At 40.7% G+C, this 16,167-nt stretch overlaps 1 protein-coding gene across 9 annotated transcripts in view; it reads left to right on the plus strand.

The window, feature by feature from the left end:
• Positions 1-318: 318 nt before the first annotated feature.
• Positions 319-16,167, plus strand: part of Alms1 (ALMS1, centrosome and basal body associated) — a 139,114-nt gene continuing 123,265 nt past the window's right edge. For 4 of the 9 annotated variants that reach the window (XM_006506049.3, XM_006506051.3, XM_006506053.4 and 1 more), the window contains exons 1-3: positions 333-847; positions 12,666-12,791; positions 14,020-14,212. In XM_006506049.3, coding sequence (XP_006506112.1) covers positions 467-847; positions 12,666-12,791; positions 14,020-14,212 — 700 coding nt within the window. In that variant the 5' untranslated portion in view covers positions 333-466. Of the gene's footprint in view, positions 848-12,665; positions 12,792-14,019; positions 14,213-16,167 lie in introns of all 9 variants that reach the window. The other 5 variants (XR_001785126.2, XR_377445.4, XM_006506052.3 and 2 more) reach the window with 4 other exon arrangements.

Consider the following 16,167-nt stretch of genomic DNA (forward strand, 5'->3'; position numbering starts at 1 on the left):
CCCTCTCTCTCTCTCTCTCTCTCTCTCTCTCTCTCTCTCTCTCTCTCCCTCTCTCTCTTAACTATTCACTCATCCCATTAGATTCACTACTGCTAGGTAGACTGGCACTAACCTTAAAATTTGTAACTTGCGAACGTGACTATTATTGGTTTATTCTAGGGCAAGAGATAAAAAATCATGGGTGACTTTGTGCAGGACCCCTAGCGTCCCCAAAGCCCGGACTAGGTTTATTGTGAGCATACGGTACTGTGAGCGAGGTCTAGTGACGCTCTTCTGCGGCTTTCCCGCGCTCCCCGCGGGGCGTCCCTAGCAACGCGCGGGCTGGTTCTCAGCTCCGCCCCGCGTGAGGCAGTGAGGGCAGGTGCGCCTGCGCGCAGCCGCAACCGCCAGTCAACTCGCTTCCCCTCCCTTCCTCGCCCCTCCCCCTCTCCTCCTCTTCCAAAGGCGCCTGGAGCGCGAGGCCAACATGGAGCCTGAGGACCTGCCGTGGCCTGACGAGCTGGAGGAGGAGGAGGAAGAAGAGGAGGAGGAGGGCGAGGAAGAGGAGGGGAAGAAAGAGGTGGAGAACGCCTCGGCGGCGGCGACCGAGGAGGCCCTGACCTCTGAGGAGAGTGGGAGACTGGAAGAGTTCGAAGAGGCGGGGCCCGACTTGGATTTTAACTACGAGTCCCAGCGGCAGGAGAGCTCGGACGAAGAGGAGGACGAGCTGGCTAAAGCCTGGCTGCAGGCTCACCCCGACCGTCCTGGCAGTGCTTTCTCTCTGCCCCCTCCCACGCCTCCGCCTCCGCCTCCGCCTCTGTCCCCGCGGCTCCGGTACACCCCAGTGGAGCATCTGGGCAAGACTGAGGTGAGAAGCGGCTCTGTAGCCCGGAGCTGGGCTGTGGGGAGGAGCGGGGCTGAGGCCAAGCGACTGTAGAGATGCTTGAGCTACTGAACTGGGTCCAGGATATCGGGACCTACGCGCTGCGGGTCGCCTTGCTTATGGACTGTACACCTTGCTTGTGGGGCTGGCAGGTTCTTTGTAGTCTTAGGTTCTTCCTGACATTGACAGCTCCGTGTTTCCTGCGCCTCTCAGTGGATCCGTTTTTTTTTTTTTTTCGTTTTGTTTTGTTTGTTTGTTTTTGTTTTTAAAGTAGGGCAGATAAGACAGATGGCGCTGGGAGCCGGTACTCCCAGAGCGAGCAGTTAGAAAGGCTTCTTTGGCAGGAGGTGGGAGCTGGGGAGGGAGTCTAGGGAATAGCTAACTGGTGGAGAGACGTTTAGCATTTAACACCTTAGTTTTATTGAAGTGCAAGAAACATCCCCCCCTCACCCCCCCCCCCCCACTAGGAATTATTGTTGGTTAAGTATTCTGCGTGAGCTTTTGTGTGTCTTCCCGCCCATTGTGTGTCTTTGCACTTGTAGCAATTAATAGGTTCCTAGCCAGTGGCAGGAACTTGGAATGAAAGAAAGCTTGTGAGGCAGCTCTGGTCTGGAAAATTAGAAAGCACCAAGTTAGGACCAAATAGAGGAAGAGCCAAGTTTACAGAGGTCCTACCAAGATCATTTTGAAACTAACCGTGCTATTAATGCTTTTTAACTATCAGGAACTGCGTTGTTGGTCAGTATGGTCACGTGTGGTTCTTTACATACGAATTAGTTTTAAGTAACACTAGAAAGGCTGGTGGTGTATTTAAGTGGTAGAGAGGTCTTGCCTAGTGTGTGCAAGGACTTGAGTTTTCAAGCCCTAGTATTGGGGAAGGGGAATGAATAAAATTAGGAATTCAGTGATCCTGTACACTTCTCAAGTGCTTAATAGACCTGCTTAGTGGCTGTCACGTTGGACAAAGCAATTGCAGAACAATTTCATTATCACAGTGATAGTATGGACTGTGATTGTCAAAAAGCAATACATGATGTTTGCTTGCTAGGTGGTATTAAATTCATTCAGCTTATACTTTAAGTGTTTACCTTGTACTTGATACTAAGGAAATCATGGTGAACTAAACTGCTGCCTTCCTAGTGTTCCCATTCTAAAGAGGGAGGCAGATAAAATTCACATGATCTCATAAGTAAAACTGCTATATACAAAAATGCATGCATAAAAAAAATGAATGCATGAAATAGGTAACCTGGACTTGTCAGTGAGGTTGGGGAGTTACCTTGAAGACTGCAAGGCTAGTAAACAAGGGGTTAAACAAAGCATAGATAAAACAAGGCACTGTTGGTTAGCAAGAGTGTGACTTTTTCACATTTTACATTTGTTTTTTATTTTTTATTTTATAGGGTTAGGATTGAACCCGGGCCTTTAAGCAAGCTAGGCAAACATTGTACTTACTGCTGGACCACATCATTTAAAGCATGACATTTTCAAGAAAAAGAAGGCCATCGAGTTGAGTCTGGACTATAAGGCTTTATGTGTTATGCCAGGCATTTTGAGGCTTTATCTCTGGAGTTTTGGGAAGTCAATAAAGAAGTTTGTGATCAGATTTGTATTCCAGCAAGAAAATTAATAGTGTAGCTAGCTGTGCTAGCAAGGGGGATTCGAGCAGCCTGACTAAGTGAAGGACAGTAATTAGAGGACCCGGGCAATGCTGTCAGGCAAAAAGGGTTTTAGAACAAGGAAGTGAGCAGGGTGTGGTGTCGTATACTTTTTAATTCCAGCATTTAGAGCAATGGTTCCCAACCTTCCTAATGCGACTCTTTTCTATCTCATGTTGTGGTGACCCTGAACCATAAAATCACTTCATAGCTGTAATTTTGCTACTGTCATAAATCCTAAAGTAAATGCAGGATATGCAACCCCCAAGGGGTAGAGGCCCATAGGTTGGGAACCTCCGATTCATAGGCAAAGGCAGGTGGGTCTGGAGTTCCAGGCCAGCTTGGTTTACATAGAATGGGGAAATTGATGGGAATAGGAGAAATAGGTTGTTTCGAGATGTTTGTCATGCCAGAAACAGGGTTGATGGGCTGGTGACATGGTGCTGTGAATGAATTCACAAGCCAAAAGGGCAGAAATAGAAAGTTTAGGTTCTTTAGTGGGGAGCTTTTCTGGCACTGTTCAAGTGTCATGGTGCTGCTCTCTGGTTGCTTAGGTCTTGTCTGGTGCGACTCCTTGTGCATTTCTTTTCTTTCTCTTTTTGTTTTCTTATGACTGTGCAGTTGAAGGTATGAGTCACAGGGGGTCAAATTTCTGATGGTCTAGTGCGCTCATTAAAGAGTGGAGACAGTGATTTCAGTATGTTCTGAGACAGGCTGCAGCCAGGGCCTGTTAAGCTAGATCTTTCTGAAGGAGGCAGGGCCTTTGCTTTGAAACCTAGCCTGCTTTGAGGCCAAAACAAAATAGCCTTGCTCTGAGATTAGAATAACTTGGCATACACCACCCATCCCAAAATAACATTAACTTTTAGAAAGCAAAATCGTGGTACTTCATAGTGGATTGGATGTGGAGGGTAGTGTCCAGGTATTAGGTTAGTGAGTAAATGCTTGTGCTGATTTTGAGATGGACCGCATCTGTGGTGGCTTTGAGCAGGTGATGAATTGTCTGGGTGGGTGATAGATTGAATTTGGTTTTAAAAATTAGAGAAGTGGTCTGGGCTAGAAATTTTAAGTAGTATGTTATCTACATCTAGACCATAGTGAAAGCTATACTTTTGAAGACCTTTCCTAACTTACTTTCTTCTGACTTATTTTAATAGCCATGAATATTTAAATTTATTTCTTTAGGTCTAGTGGAGGAATTCTTAAATTAGTCCACTTACCATACCTAATACGAGAAAATTGTTTTTCTGTATTACAGTGACCTGTCTAATTGAAGTAGAAAAATACTGCTTCTTAGAGCTTGGGGTGTCTTTCTCCTCCCGTGGAAATTTTGTTTTGTGTTTGAGACAGAATCTTACTATGGAGTCCTGGCTGGCCTGGAGCGTGCTATGATCAGGCTGTCTTTGGACTCTTTGAGATTTGACTGCCTCTGCTTCCCAAGTGCTGGAGTAAACATGTGGTTATTATACCCAGTCCTGGTTACATCAGTAATTTACATTAGAGAATATATGAAAGTGTAGCCAGCTGTCCTTTTGTTTGTTTGCTTTATGAAGTTGTGGGTTTCCAATCCTGAGCTTCATGCATTTAGGCAAACCTGCCCCTGAGCTATAGCCCTCCTACCCCCATTTTTTCTTTTTTCTTTTTCTGGAAACAGGGTCTTACTATGTAGTCCTGACTGTCCTGAAACTCCCTATGTGAACTCAGAGGCCTCCCAAGATTAAATGTGTGCACTGCTTATACCTGCCCAGTTTTTAAAGATGTGTTCATTGTCCATCTGTTGTCTAACAATGTTTGTTTTGTGTGTGTGTGTGTGTGTGTGGTGTAGTGTTTGTGTGCACATATGCATTTGTGTATAGGTATATATTGAAGCCAAAGTTCTACTTCTACTTGGATTGCTTCCCACTTTATTTATTTAATTTGACTAGGCTGGTCTACATAGTGATCTTTATAGAGATCCACCTGCCTCTGCCACCAGAGTGCTGGGATTGAAGGTGTGTGGCACCACACCTTCTACCTTAATTTTTAAGACAGGATCTACTACTGAAACTGGAGCTTATTGGAAGGTTAGGCTGGCCCACCAGCAAGTCACAAATATCTACTTGTCTCCTGCTACCAGAGCAGGGGCAGGTGAAAGTCAGGATTGTGTGTGTGTGTGTGTGTGTGTGTGTGTATGTATTTGGTTTTCCCCTTTTATCTTGGGATTGAACTCAGGTCAGCAGGCTTTATATATGGAGTCAGCTCCTTTCCCTTTTCCTCCCTACATCTTGTTTTTTTTTTTTTTTTTTAATATTTTTATTAGGTATTTTCCTCATTTACATTTCCAATGCTATCCCAAAAGTCTCCCATACCCTCCCCACCACTCCCCTACCCACCCATTCCCACTTTTTGGCCCTGGCATTCCCCTGTACTGGGGCATAAAAAGTTTGCAAGTCCAATGGGCCTCTCTTTCCAGTGATGGCCGACTAGGCCATCTTTTGATACATATGCAGCTAGAGTCAAGAGCTCCGGGGTACTGGTTAGTTCATAATGTTGTTCCACCTTTAGGGTTGCAGTTCCCTTTAGCTCCTTGGGTACTTTCTCTAGCTCCTCCATTGGGGGCCCTGTGATCCATCCAATAGCTGACTGTGAGCATCCACTTCTGTGCTTGCTAGGCGCCGGCATAGTCTCACAAGAGACAGCTATATCTGGGTCCTTTCAGCAAAATTTTGCTAGTGTGTGCAATGGTGTCAGCGTTTGGAAGCTGATTATGGGATGGATCCCCGGGTATGGCAGACACTAGATGGTCCATTCTTTCGTCACAGCTACAAACATTGTCTCTGTAACTCCTTCCATGGGTGTTTTGTTCCCAATTCTAAGAAGGGGCAAAGTGTCCATACTTTGGTCTTTGTTCTTCTTGAGTTTCATGCGTTTAGCAAATTGTATCTTATATCTTGGGTATCCTAAGTTTCTGGGCTAATATCCACTTATCAGTGAGTACATATCATGTGAGTTCCTTTGTGATTGGGTTACCTCACTCAGGATGATGCCCTCCAGGTCCATCCATTTGCCTAGGAATTTCATAAATTCATTCTTTTTAATAGCTGAGTAGTACTCCATTGTGTAGATGTACCACATTTTCTGTATCCATTCCTCTGTTGAGGGGCATCTGGGTTCTTTCCAGCTTCTGGCTATTATAAATAAGGCTGCATCTTGTTAAAGACTCATTTCAGTGAGTTATTCTGAGCCTCTGCTCTTTTGTTTTCCTGCTGCTCAGATTATTTAAAACACCTCCCCTTGAAGCTTACATTTTGAAGGGAATTGTTTTGGGTTGTGGCCCTAGAAATTCTTGGTCTCCAACTTTTAAATGAGTCATGAACCCAGCTTACAAATTTTTGATTGTTTCCTGTTGGCCCCTCCTCCCTTTACTCTTATCCTCCAGTTTCCATCTAGTGTTCAGCACCTCTTCTGCTAGCATTTTTTTTCCCAGAAGGAAAACATAGTCTGAGCCTGTAGTTTTGTCTGTGGTGTTCTATTTGCATGAACAGTGCTGGAATGAATATTTCCTATGTCCAGGAGAACCTTTTACTTGTGTGGAAATATTTCTCTAATGTTTGAGTGACACCAGAAACAAAACTATGGTGCTTCCAGATTTCCTCTCAGGTGTGGTCTGTATACATAGACTCATGTTTCTTAGGTTAATTTTGATAATTTATTATTTTCTTAGAAAAATTTTCTTAGAAAAAGTTCAGCAACAGCTCTAGTTCATTAGAATGCATTGAGTTTTTTTTTTTTTTAAAGATTTATTTATTTTATGTATTTGAGTACACTGTAGCTGTCTTCAGACACACCAAAAGAGGGCATCAGATCCCATAACAGATGGTTGTGAGCCACCATATGGTTGCTGGGAATCAAACTCAGGACCTCTTGAAGAGCAGTCAGTGCTCTGAACTGCTGAGCCATCCCATACTACATAGTTTTTAAAACTTTTGCATCTATGTGGTGATTTTCATTTCCTATTCCTAGTTTTGTGTGTTTCATTTTTGTCTTGATTTGCACTGTAGAGGGTTATTTACTTTTCATCTGAGGGAGCAGCTCTTGGAATGTTCTTTCTTTTTTCCTTTTTTTAAAAAATGTCTTAGGCTGTTAAAATGCTGTTGCTCTAAACATACACATATATGTTATTGTGTGTACATGTGAGTTCATTGCTCTTGAATATATATATGGGAGTGGAATTGCTGGACATTTTGCAATTCTGTAGTTAACCCTATAAGGGTCCACCAGATAGTTTCCTGTGTGGCTGTGCCACTTTACATTCTTGCTAGCATTGTAGGAGAGTTCTCATTCACCTTGTCTAATGATTATAACCTGTTTTTATTGATCATTCTTGTTTTTATTGATCATTCATACATCAATTTACAGAAATGTCCATTTAAAGCATTTGCTTAATTTTTATTTGGGCTGTTTCATATTGGGTTTTAAATTAAAAAACCCAGGATTTTGCATGTATCCAAGGATCTCTTATCTAATGTAATAAGTAGGCCAAATCCTGCTTAGCTTCCAAGATAAGCTGAGATCAGTCAAGTGCAGGGAGGCATGAGGCAAACTATTGGGGACCTTTTCATTTTTATAGTCAGATGGCTTTTCTCCTATTGAATGGTATGACATATATATATATATGTATATATATATATATATACACACACACACACACACACATACATACAATTTTTAGATTTATTTATTTAATGTGTATGATGTTTGCTGTTGTAAATATACATCTGCACCACTTGTATGCATGGTGCCTGTGTTAGAGCCCTTGGAACAGGAGTTATGGTTGTGAGCCTCCATGTGGGTGCTGAGAACCAAACCCTACCTCGGTCCTCTGCAAGAGCAGCCAGTGCTTTAAACCACAGAGCCAGTTTTCTAGACCCTATGTCTTACTTATTTATTTATTTACTTGTTTGTCTATTTATTTAGGTTTCTCTGAGTCCTGGAACTCACTGTGTAGACCAGACTGATCTTGAACTCACAGAGATCCTCTTGCCTTTTTCATCTAGTGCTGGGATTAAAGGTGTTTGCCCCCTTCTTTATTTTTGGCTAATGTGTTTAACTTTAGACTCGTAGTTTGAGAATATTGCAAACATTTCCTCCCATTCTGTAGTGTGCCTTTTCTTCCTCTTCTCCTCTGTTTCTATCCCCTTCCTTCCTCTTTGCTGCTTTGTTCCTTTGTCTTTCTCCCCTGTGCTGGATAGATGTAAGGGTTTTATCTTAGTTATGGTTTCTTTGCTGTGACAAAACACCATGACTAAAAAGCAAGTTGAGGAGAAAAGGTTTTATTTAGCTTACACTTTCACATTGCTGTTCATCACCAAAGAAGTCAGTATAGGAACTCAAGCAAGGTTGGAACCTTGAGGAAGGAGCTGATGCAGAGGCCATGGAGGAGTGCTGCTTACTGGCTTACTCCCCATGGCTTACTCAGCCTGACTTCTTATAGAACCCAGTAGCACCAGCCCAGGGATGGCACCACCCATAATGGGCTGGGCTCTACCCCATTGATCACTAATTGAGAAAATGCCTTACAACCAGATCTCATGGAGGCATTTCCTCAGCTGAGGCCCCTTCCTCTCTGCTGACTCTAGCGTGTGTCAAGTAGACACACAAAACCAGCCAGTACAGCTCTCATGTGTGTCAGGCAAGTACTCTACCCTGGAGCATCATTTTGTTGTTTCCTTTGCTGTGCAGCTTTTTTTTTTTTTTAAAGATTTATTTATTATTATACATAAGTACACTGTAGCTGACTTCAGATACACCAGAAGAGGGCTTCAGATCTCATTAGGAGTGGTTGTGAGCCACCGTGTGGTTGCTGGGATTTGAACTCAGGACCTTTGGAAGAGCAGTCAAGTGCTCTTACCCACTTAACATGTGCAATTTGCACATGTTAACAATATTAATTATTTCTAATCCCAAACATTGGCTATCTGTTTATTGGTGAGCCATCTCGCCAGCTCCCCCCCCTTTTTTTTTTTTAAAGATTTATTTATTATCTATACAGCATTCTGCCTGCATGTATGCCTGCAGGCTGGAAGAAGGCACCAGATTTCATTATAGATGGTTGTGAGCCACCATGTGGTTGCTGGGAATTGAACTCAGGACCTCAGGAAGAGCAGTGCTCTTGACCTCTGAGCCATCTCTCCAGCCTGCTGTGCAGCTTTTTAGTCTGATAAGAGTTCTATCTTTTCAGTTTGTACTCTGAGCTTGTAGTGTGGTGTAGAAAAAAGCATTGCCAAGACTAGAATTAAAGAGCTTTTTTCTTTGTTTTCTTGTTTTTGTAGTTTAAACTTCAGTTTTTATAATTAAAAACTTAAGTTATTTTCTTGTGTAGTTGAAATCAAGAAATAGGACACAAAGCTTTTTCTTTCTCAGAATTGTTTAAAATTGTTTTGGGTCTTTTGTAGTTTCATATGAATGTTGGGATTTTTTTGCTTTAAATTTTTGTGAAGAATACCATTGTAATTTGATAGATTGTATTGAATTTGTGTATTGCTTTGGGCAATTTGCACATATTAACAATATTATTTCTAATCCCAAACATTGGCTATCTGTTTATTTGTGCCTTTTTCTTTTTCCCTTCTCAACTTCTCCCTTCTCCTCTCCCCCACCAGTCTCACTGTATAGCTTGGCTTGGCTGATCTGAAACTCAGCTATACATACATAGATCAGGCTGGGATTTAAAGGTGTATGCTACCATATCTGGCTAAGGGTGGTTTTTTCAATTTCTTTCATTAGAATTTTAGACTTTTTGGGATACAGGTCTTTTACCTTCTTGACTTAATTTGTCCTTAAGTATTTATTTATGAACTGACTTTGTGTGTGTGTGTGTGTGTGTGTGTGTGTGTGTGTGTGTGTGTATGTGAGAGAGAGAGAGAGAGAGAGAGAGAGAGAGAGCGTGTGTGTGTGTGTGTGTGTGTGTGTGTGTGTGTGTGAGTGTGTGTGTGTGTTAGGGTCTGTAACTTGCTATAACCCAGGCTGGCCTTGAACTCTTTAGGTCCTCCCTCTGACAAAGTGCTGGAATTACTGTCTGTTGATCGATCAATTGATCTATCTATCTATTTATCTATCTATCTATCTATCTATCTATCTATCTATCTATCTATCTATCTGTACTGGCTAGTTTTGTGTCAACTTGACACAGATGGAGTTATCACAGAGAAAGGAGCTTCAGTTGAGGAAATGCCTCCATGAGATCCAACTGTAAGGCATTTTCTCAATTAGTGATCAAGGGGGAAAGGCCCCTTGTGGGTGGGACCATCTCTGGGCTGGTAGTCTTGGTTCTATAAGAAAGCAGGCTGAGCAAGCCAGGTGAGGCAAGCCAGTAAAGAACATCCCTCCATGGCCTCTGCATCAGCTCCTGCTTCCTGACCTGCTTGAGTTCCAGTCCCGACTTCCTTGGTGATGAACAGCAGTATGGAAGTGTAAGCCGAATAAACCCTTTCCTCCCCAACTTGCTTCTTGGTCATGATGTTTGTGCAGGAATAGAAACCCTGACTAAGACACTATCTATGTTACTTTTCTTCTTTGGGTAGTTACTTGTATACAGAAATATAACTGATTTTTGTGTGTGTGTGTGTGTGTGTGTGCCTGTGTAATATATATATATTCATGCATATGTGCATGCAGGTATGCAAATACATGGAGGCCAGATATCAGCTCTCCTCAGTTACTACCACCTCTTAATGCAGCTCATAGAAATTGAACCCAGGTCCTTGTAATCATAAAGCAGGTACTTTACTGACTCAGCTACCTGTCTAACCTTCTAGGCTTTGTCACTTGAAATCATTGTCTCTGTTGCTATTTTTATTTGTTCTGACATTTTGCTGACTTTAGTTTACCTTAGCTTATTGGACATGTTTTAAAAAGTAACTTTAAAAACTTGTTTGCGTGTGTGCACAGATGTGCAGGTATGTGTAGGTGACCATGGAGGTCAGAAGAATGTGTAGGATTTCTTGGAGATGGAGTTAGAGTTGATTGTTACCATCCTTCAGCCCATGGGTGCTAGGAATTAAATTTAGGTCTTTTGGAAGTGTAGCAAACACTCAAAGGCTAGGCCAACTCTCCAGGCCCTATTTTTATTTAATCTATTGCTTTTGGGTGTTTGTGTGTGTATATGTGCCTTCACATATGCACACTTTTATTTGTGGAGATCAGAGGATAATTTACGGGAATCAGCTTCCTTCTATTATGTGGTTGTGGGTACCAGGATTGAACAATGTGTTGATCATGCTAAGTGAAAGTATCTTTACCTGATGAGTTATCACACCACCTCATTTATTTAGGGAAAGTATCATGTAGCCCAGGCTAGCCTCAAACTCACTAGCCAAGGATGGCTTTGAACTTCTGATTTTCCTGTTACCACATCTAAGTACTAGGATTATAGGACTGTATTACCACACTTTTAGTGTTTATATGGTGCTGGAGGTTGAACCCAGGGCTTTGTGTGTACTAGGCAAGCACTCTCCAACTGAGATACCTAAACAGTTTCTACTCTGATTCTTAATGTCTTGTTTGTTATTTAGCTCTCCTGGTTTTTCTTAATTCCTTATAAACTCAGATTTGCATATAAAAGTCACTAATTTTGCAACTTCTCTTGTTAATTTGTAGTAGATTCACTGTTTTGCTTCTAGATAGAAATTGATAAAGTGAATTTGGATTTTTTAAAAAAATGGATTTTTTTTAAAAGGCAGTTTTCATATTACCTTTTAACCAACAGAGGAGTTGCTTTTCAGCATTGCTGATTTCAGCAGCCCAAGGAGCTCCTCCCAGGTACTACACTCAGGTCTCAGGTGAAGCAGAAGTCTTAGGCTACAGAAAGGATTTTAGGATGGATCAGTGAGAAGTAGAGTTCATTATAAACAGTATACTCCAAGACTCCTGTGGGGAAGTTTCAAGAGAGACTCACACTAAATATCGTATCAATTTTCAAGTTATCTTGTTTAAAGGATGTAATGTATCAAACTTTAAAAGATTAAGTAAAATGTGCTGGGCGATTGATGGTGGGGAGTGTCTTTAATCCCAGCACTCTAGAGGTAGAGTCAGGAGGATCTCTGAGTTCCAGCTCAGGCTGGTCTACAGAGTGAGTTCTAGGACACCAAGGACCACACAAAGAAATCCTGTTTCAAAAAACAAAAACAGAAAGATGCAGTACAATGTTTTGGTATGCTTATTTTTTCTTTTTGAGACTATAATATAATTACATAATTTCTCTATTTCCTTTCTTCCTTCCAAACCCTCCCAAATACCCTCCTTGGGCCCTTTGAATTTATGGTCTCTTTTTTCATTAATTGTTCCATGCACGTGCATATATATATATATATATATATTTTAACAAGATCTTAAGTTATTTATGGGTGTTTTGTGAAGGTTTTCAGATGAATGCTAATAAGATAGATAAGGTCATATTTTTTTTCTGTCAACATGTCCCTTCTCATAGTGCGTCCGATTTGATTTGTATGCATGTACAATTATACATATGTAATATAAATAGGAAATTTAAATAATATAAATAGGAATTCCCCCAGAATTCACTGAAACAATGAAGTTTGTCTTACTGTACATGCACCCCAAACCAGTTCAGACCAGATCAGCCTCTCTTTTCTACCTGTCCAGATCCTTTGGGATTATACCTGAATAGAAAACAGTCCAGATCTGATTGTTAGGGGCAGAGAAGCTTGTACTATTGCTCAGAGTGAAGTGTGCATTCTGCCTAGTGTAGGTGGAGAGTAGAGGGTTCTGAGATTGCTAGGTGCATTGTTTGAGAGGGGTGTGAGTACATGCAGGATAAGGAACTAGACTCTCAGATACGTTAATACAAGGCTGTGTGTACATAATCCAAACCAAAGAGGTCTCAAGCCACTGAACTATTTCCTGTGTTTGCCTGCCTTATAATGGCTTTCCCCACACCCTCCTGTGAGGGAAGAGCAACAGGTCCACTCTTGAGAGTCTCTTGTGGGAAGTTACAGCTGCTTCTGATGAAGATGGTAGTGCTGCTATGCTTGGAGAATAGCATTTTATAACAGAATGAAAGCATTTTATAAAGTGAAAGGTGTTTTCTAGCATGGTTACTTTTGTTATTGTACATCACTTGGCTACATGTGCTTTTTGATTTTTAGGTTGTCCCACTGACTTGCCGTGTATGGCAGCAGTCATCATATCAAGATAATTCTAGAGCCCAGTTTTCCAACTCCAGTACAATGTTATTGGAAACAGGGGTCCGGTGGGGCTCTGAGGAGGATCAGGTAAATCTGGGGCAAATTCTTTTTCTTTTTACCAGTAGCATAAGAGATGTTGTAGTCATTTTCAGTGTCCTAATAGTGCTCATAATTTTATGTAGAACAGAAGCTCGTCCCTGCTCTCTCCATCTCAATAGTCTACGTTCTTTTAAGAGCATTGTAAAGGGCTTTGTATATGTGCATTATGTCTTGGGATACTTAGCATACAAGAAGTTAAAATATTCAAAATTACAAACTCATTACTTGATGGTAATTTATTTTATTTTAAGAGGAAAGGTGTCCATTTGCATTTTTTTGTCTGTTTTTTTTTTTCTTTTTTTGAGGCAGAGTTTCCTCTGTATAGCTCTGTATAGCAAGCAAGTTCCTGGAATTTGCTCTGTAGACTAGGCTGCCTTTGAACACTACCTGCCTCCCCAGTGCTGGGATTAAAGGTGTGTGCTACCACTACCCAGTTATCTATTTCCACTTTTAAAGAGCTAAGTTTTTTGATGTATAAAGAAATGTATTAAAGTGAACTGTTTTATCTATACAGTTTATCAGATGAGCTTTGAAAGATACAGTCACATACCACTATGGTTGAGACATATAGCTTAGGTATTATATACAAAAGATTATGAATACTATTTTTGTCATTGCCTTCTCTAGTCCCTGATGTTATAGCAAGCACCCTGTTGTTAGTGGCTTTGCCTTTTCAAAATTATAGTGTGAGGATTTTTAAAATCTGATTTTTTTTCCCTTTCTTTCTAAAATTAGCCTATGTTGCATGTGTCAGCTCTTTAATTTTCATTGTTAAATAATATTCTTTAAGGGTTTTTTGAGTAAACATGACTTTCTGTTGAGTAAATACCTAGGAGTAGATCAGCTAAATTATTTAATGGTATATTTAACTTTATAAGAATATGCTAAATTATTTTCTGAAGTACCTGTTCCCATTTTGCCCAAGGAATATTGTTGATAGGTTTGGAAATACTCAGTTTTTTGTCATGTACCAAATGTATTGATTTGACAATGAGAACTTAAATATAGTGTTAAGTGTCAGTGACTGCCTGGTACTAGGAGATGGGAGTGATCAGAAGAGAACGAGGAGGTTAATAGGGCAAGAAGGAACATAGAAGGAACAACTTTTTTTCAACTCTGGTGAGAATATTGTTAAATATGCTATGAGTAGACAGTAGTATTAATGTGTTGACTCAGTTAACGACCAACATCTTTTCCTTTAAAATTTTCCTTTCAGAGAACAGAGTCTTGGCATTGTCTTCCTCAAGAAAGGGATTCTTCCCAAACCTTGGCTATGTCCCAGACTGAGATCGGCAGAGTAGAAGGAACAGAAGTACCAGACCTACCCTCTCAGGAGGGAGGTTTACCAGCTCAGTCACAGTGTCCAGGAAAGAAGCCAAAGCTGAATGTCTTGTGTTCTCCATTGCTAGGTAATGCCTTTCTCTCTCTCTATTTTAACATTTTATTTTACTCGATATGGGTGTTTTACCTGCATGTTATGTCTGTGCATTGTTTTCGTGCTTGGTGCCAATGGAGGCCAGACGAGAACACCTAAGTCCTGGAACAGGAATTATGGGTGCTGAGAATCAAACTCAGATTCTCTTGAAGGGCAGCTAGTGTTCTTACCTGTCAAGCTCTCTCCTCAGCCTTAAATGGCCTCTGTGTCTTTACCCAGAAGTAATAGCTTATATTTCCTTTCTTTCCTTTTCCTCTCTTTTTTTTCTCCTTTTTTTCTTTCTTTCTTTCCTTCTTTCCTTCTTTTCTTTCTTTCCTTCTTTTCTTCCTTTCTTTCTTTCTTTCTTTCCTTCCTTCTTTCTTTCCTTCTTTCCTTCTTTCTTTCCTTCTTTCTTTTTTTCTTTCTTTCCTTCCTCCTTTCTTTCTTTCTTTCTTTCTTTCTTTCTTTCTTTCTTTCTTTCCTTCTTTCTTTCCTTCTTTCGTTCTTTCTTTCTTTCCTTCCTTCTTTCTTTCTTTCCTTCCTTCCTTTCTTTCTTTCTTTCTTTCCTTCCTCCTTTCTTTCTTTCTTTCTTTCTTTCCTTCTTTCTTTCTTTCTTTCTTTCTTTCCTTCCTCCTTTCTTTCTTTCTTTCATTCTTTCATTCTTTCTTTCCTTCCTTCTTTCTTTCCTTCTTTCCTTCTTTCTTTCGTTCTTTCTTTCTTTCTTTCTTTCCTTCTTTCCTTCCTTCTTTCTTTCTTTCTTTCTTTCTTTCTTTCTTTCTTTCCTTCTTTCTTTCTTTCCTTCCTTCCTTCCTTCTTTCTTTCTTTCCTTTCTTTCCTTCCTTTCCTTCCTTTCCTTCCTTTCCTTCCTTTCCTTCCTTCCTTTCCTTCCTTTCTTTCTTTCTTTCTTTCTTTCTTTCTTTCTTTCTGTCTGTCTGTCTGTCTGTCTGTCTTTCTGTCTTTCTTTTCTTTCTTTTCTTTCTTTTCTTTCGACAGGGTTTCTCTGTAACCTTGGCTGTCCTGGAACTCGATTTGTTGACCAAGCTGGCCTCAAACTCAAAGAGGTTCTGCCTGTCTCTGCATCCTGAGTGCTGGGATTAAATTTGAGACATGTCCCTGCTTGGCAATAGCTTATATTTCTAAAAACACTTTGTGTATGTGTGTGCACACAGTAACTTGTTAGCTTGTTCCTAACTAAATTTTTTTTTAATTGAGGATTTCTGTGGAGCTATACTCAAAAGAATTAGTTGGTTTTAGTTTTCCACACCAGCTGGTAGGGATAGCCATATTAAATATACTATTGATCCTCTTTTTAGCATTGCTCATAGAAGGCTGAAAGGTGGTCACCCCCATTCTCATGGGTATTTATCATTAGTCTTCTGTAGCACAGTTGCTCTTGGAAAAGAGCACATTATCTTTGATTGGCATTCCCTCATCAGTGGAGACTGTTGCTTCATATAAAATAACTGTCCATATGTCTTCATTTGCTTTTTATTGTTGTGATAAAGATCATGAACAAAGTATCTTAGGGAGGACAGAGTTTATTTGGTTTATGTCCATTGAGAGAAGTCAAGGCAAGGACTTAAGATAGGAACTGAAGCAGAAGCCATGGTGGAACTCTCCTTACTGGCTTGCTCAGCCTGCTTTTTTGTACAACCAGGACCACCTGCAGGCAGTCCTTTCATATCAATTATAAATCATGAAAATAACTCTCAGACTTGCCTATGGGCAACCTGATGGAGGTAATTTCTCAACTAAGGATATGTCTGTGTAGATTTACTTTATTTGATCCTTAGACTCATTCTAAGCCATTGCTATGTTCCGTTTTGAGACCAAAACAAGATGAAATTGAGTCATTTCTTTGAGCTAGATCATCCTGCTTGTCTTTTAATGTAGAATGGCTTTCTTAGCGCTTCACCAAAGATAAACTTCAAGTAACTTTCAAATCAAGGT

Source organism: Mus musculus, chromosome 6 (assembly GCF_000001635.26).
Source record: "Mus musculus strain C57BL/6J chromosome 6, GRCm38.p6 C57BL/6J".
Taxonomy (NCBI): Eukaryota; Metazoa; Chordata; class Mammalia; order Rodentia; family Muridae; genus Mus; species Mus musculus.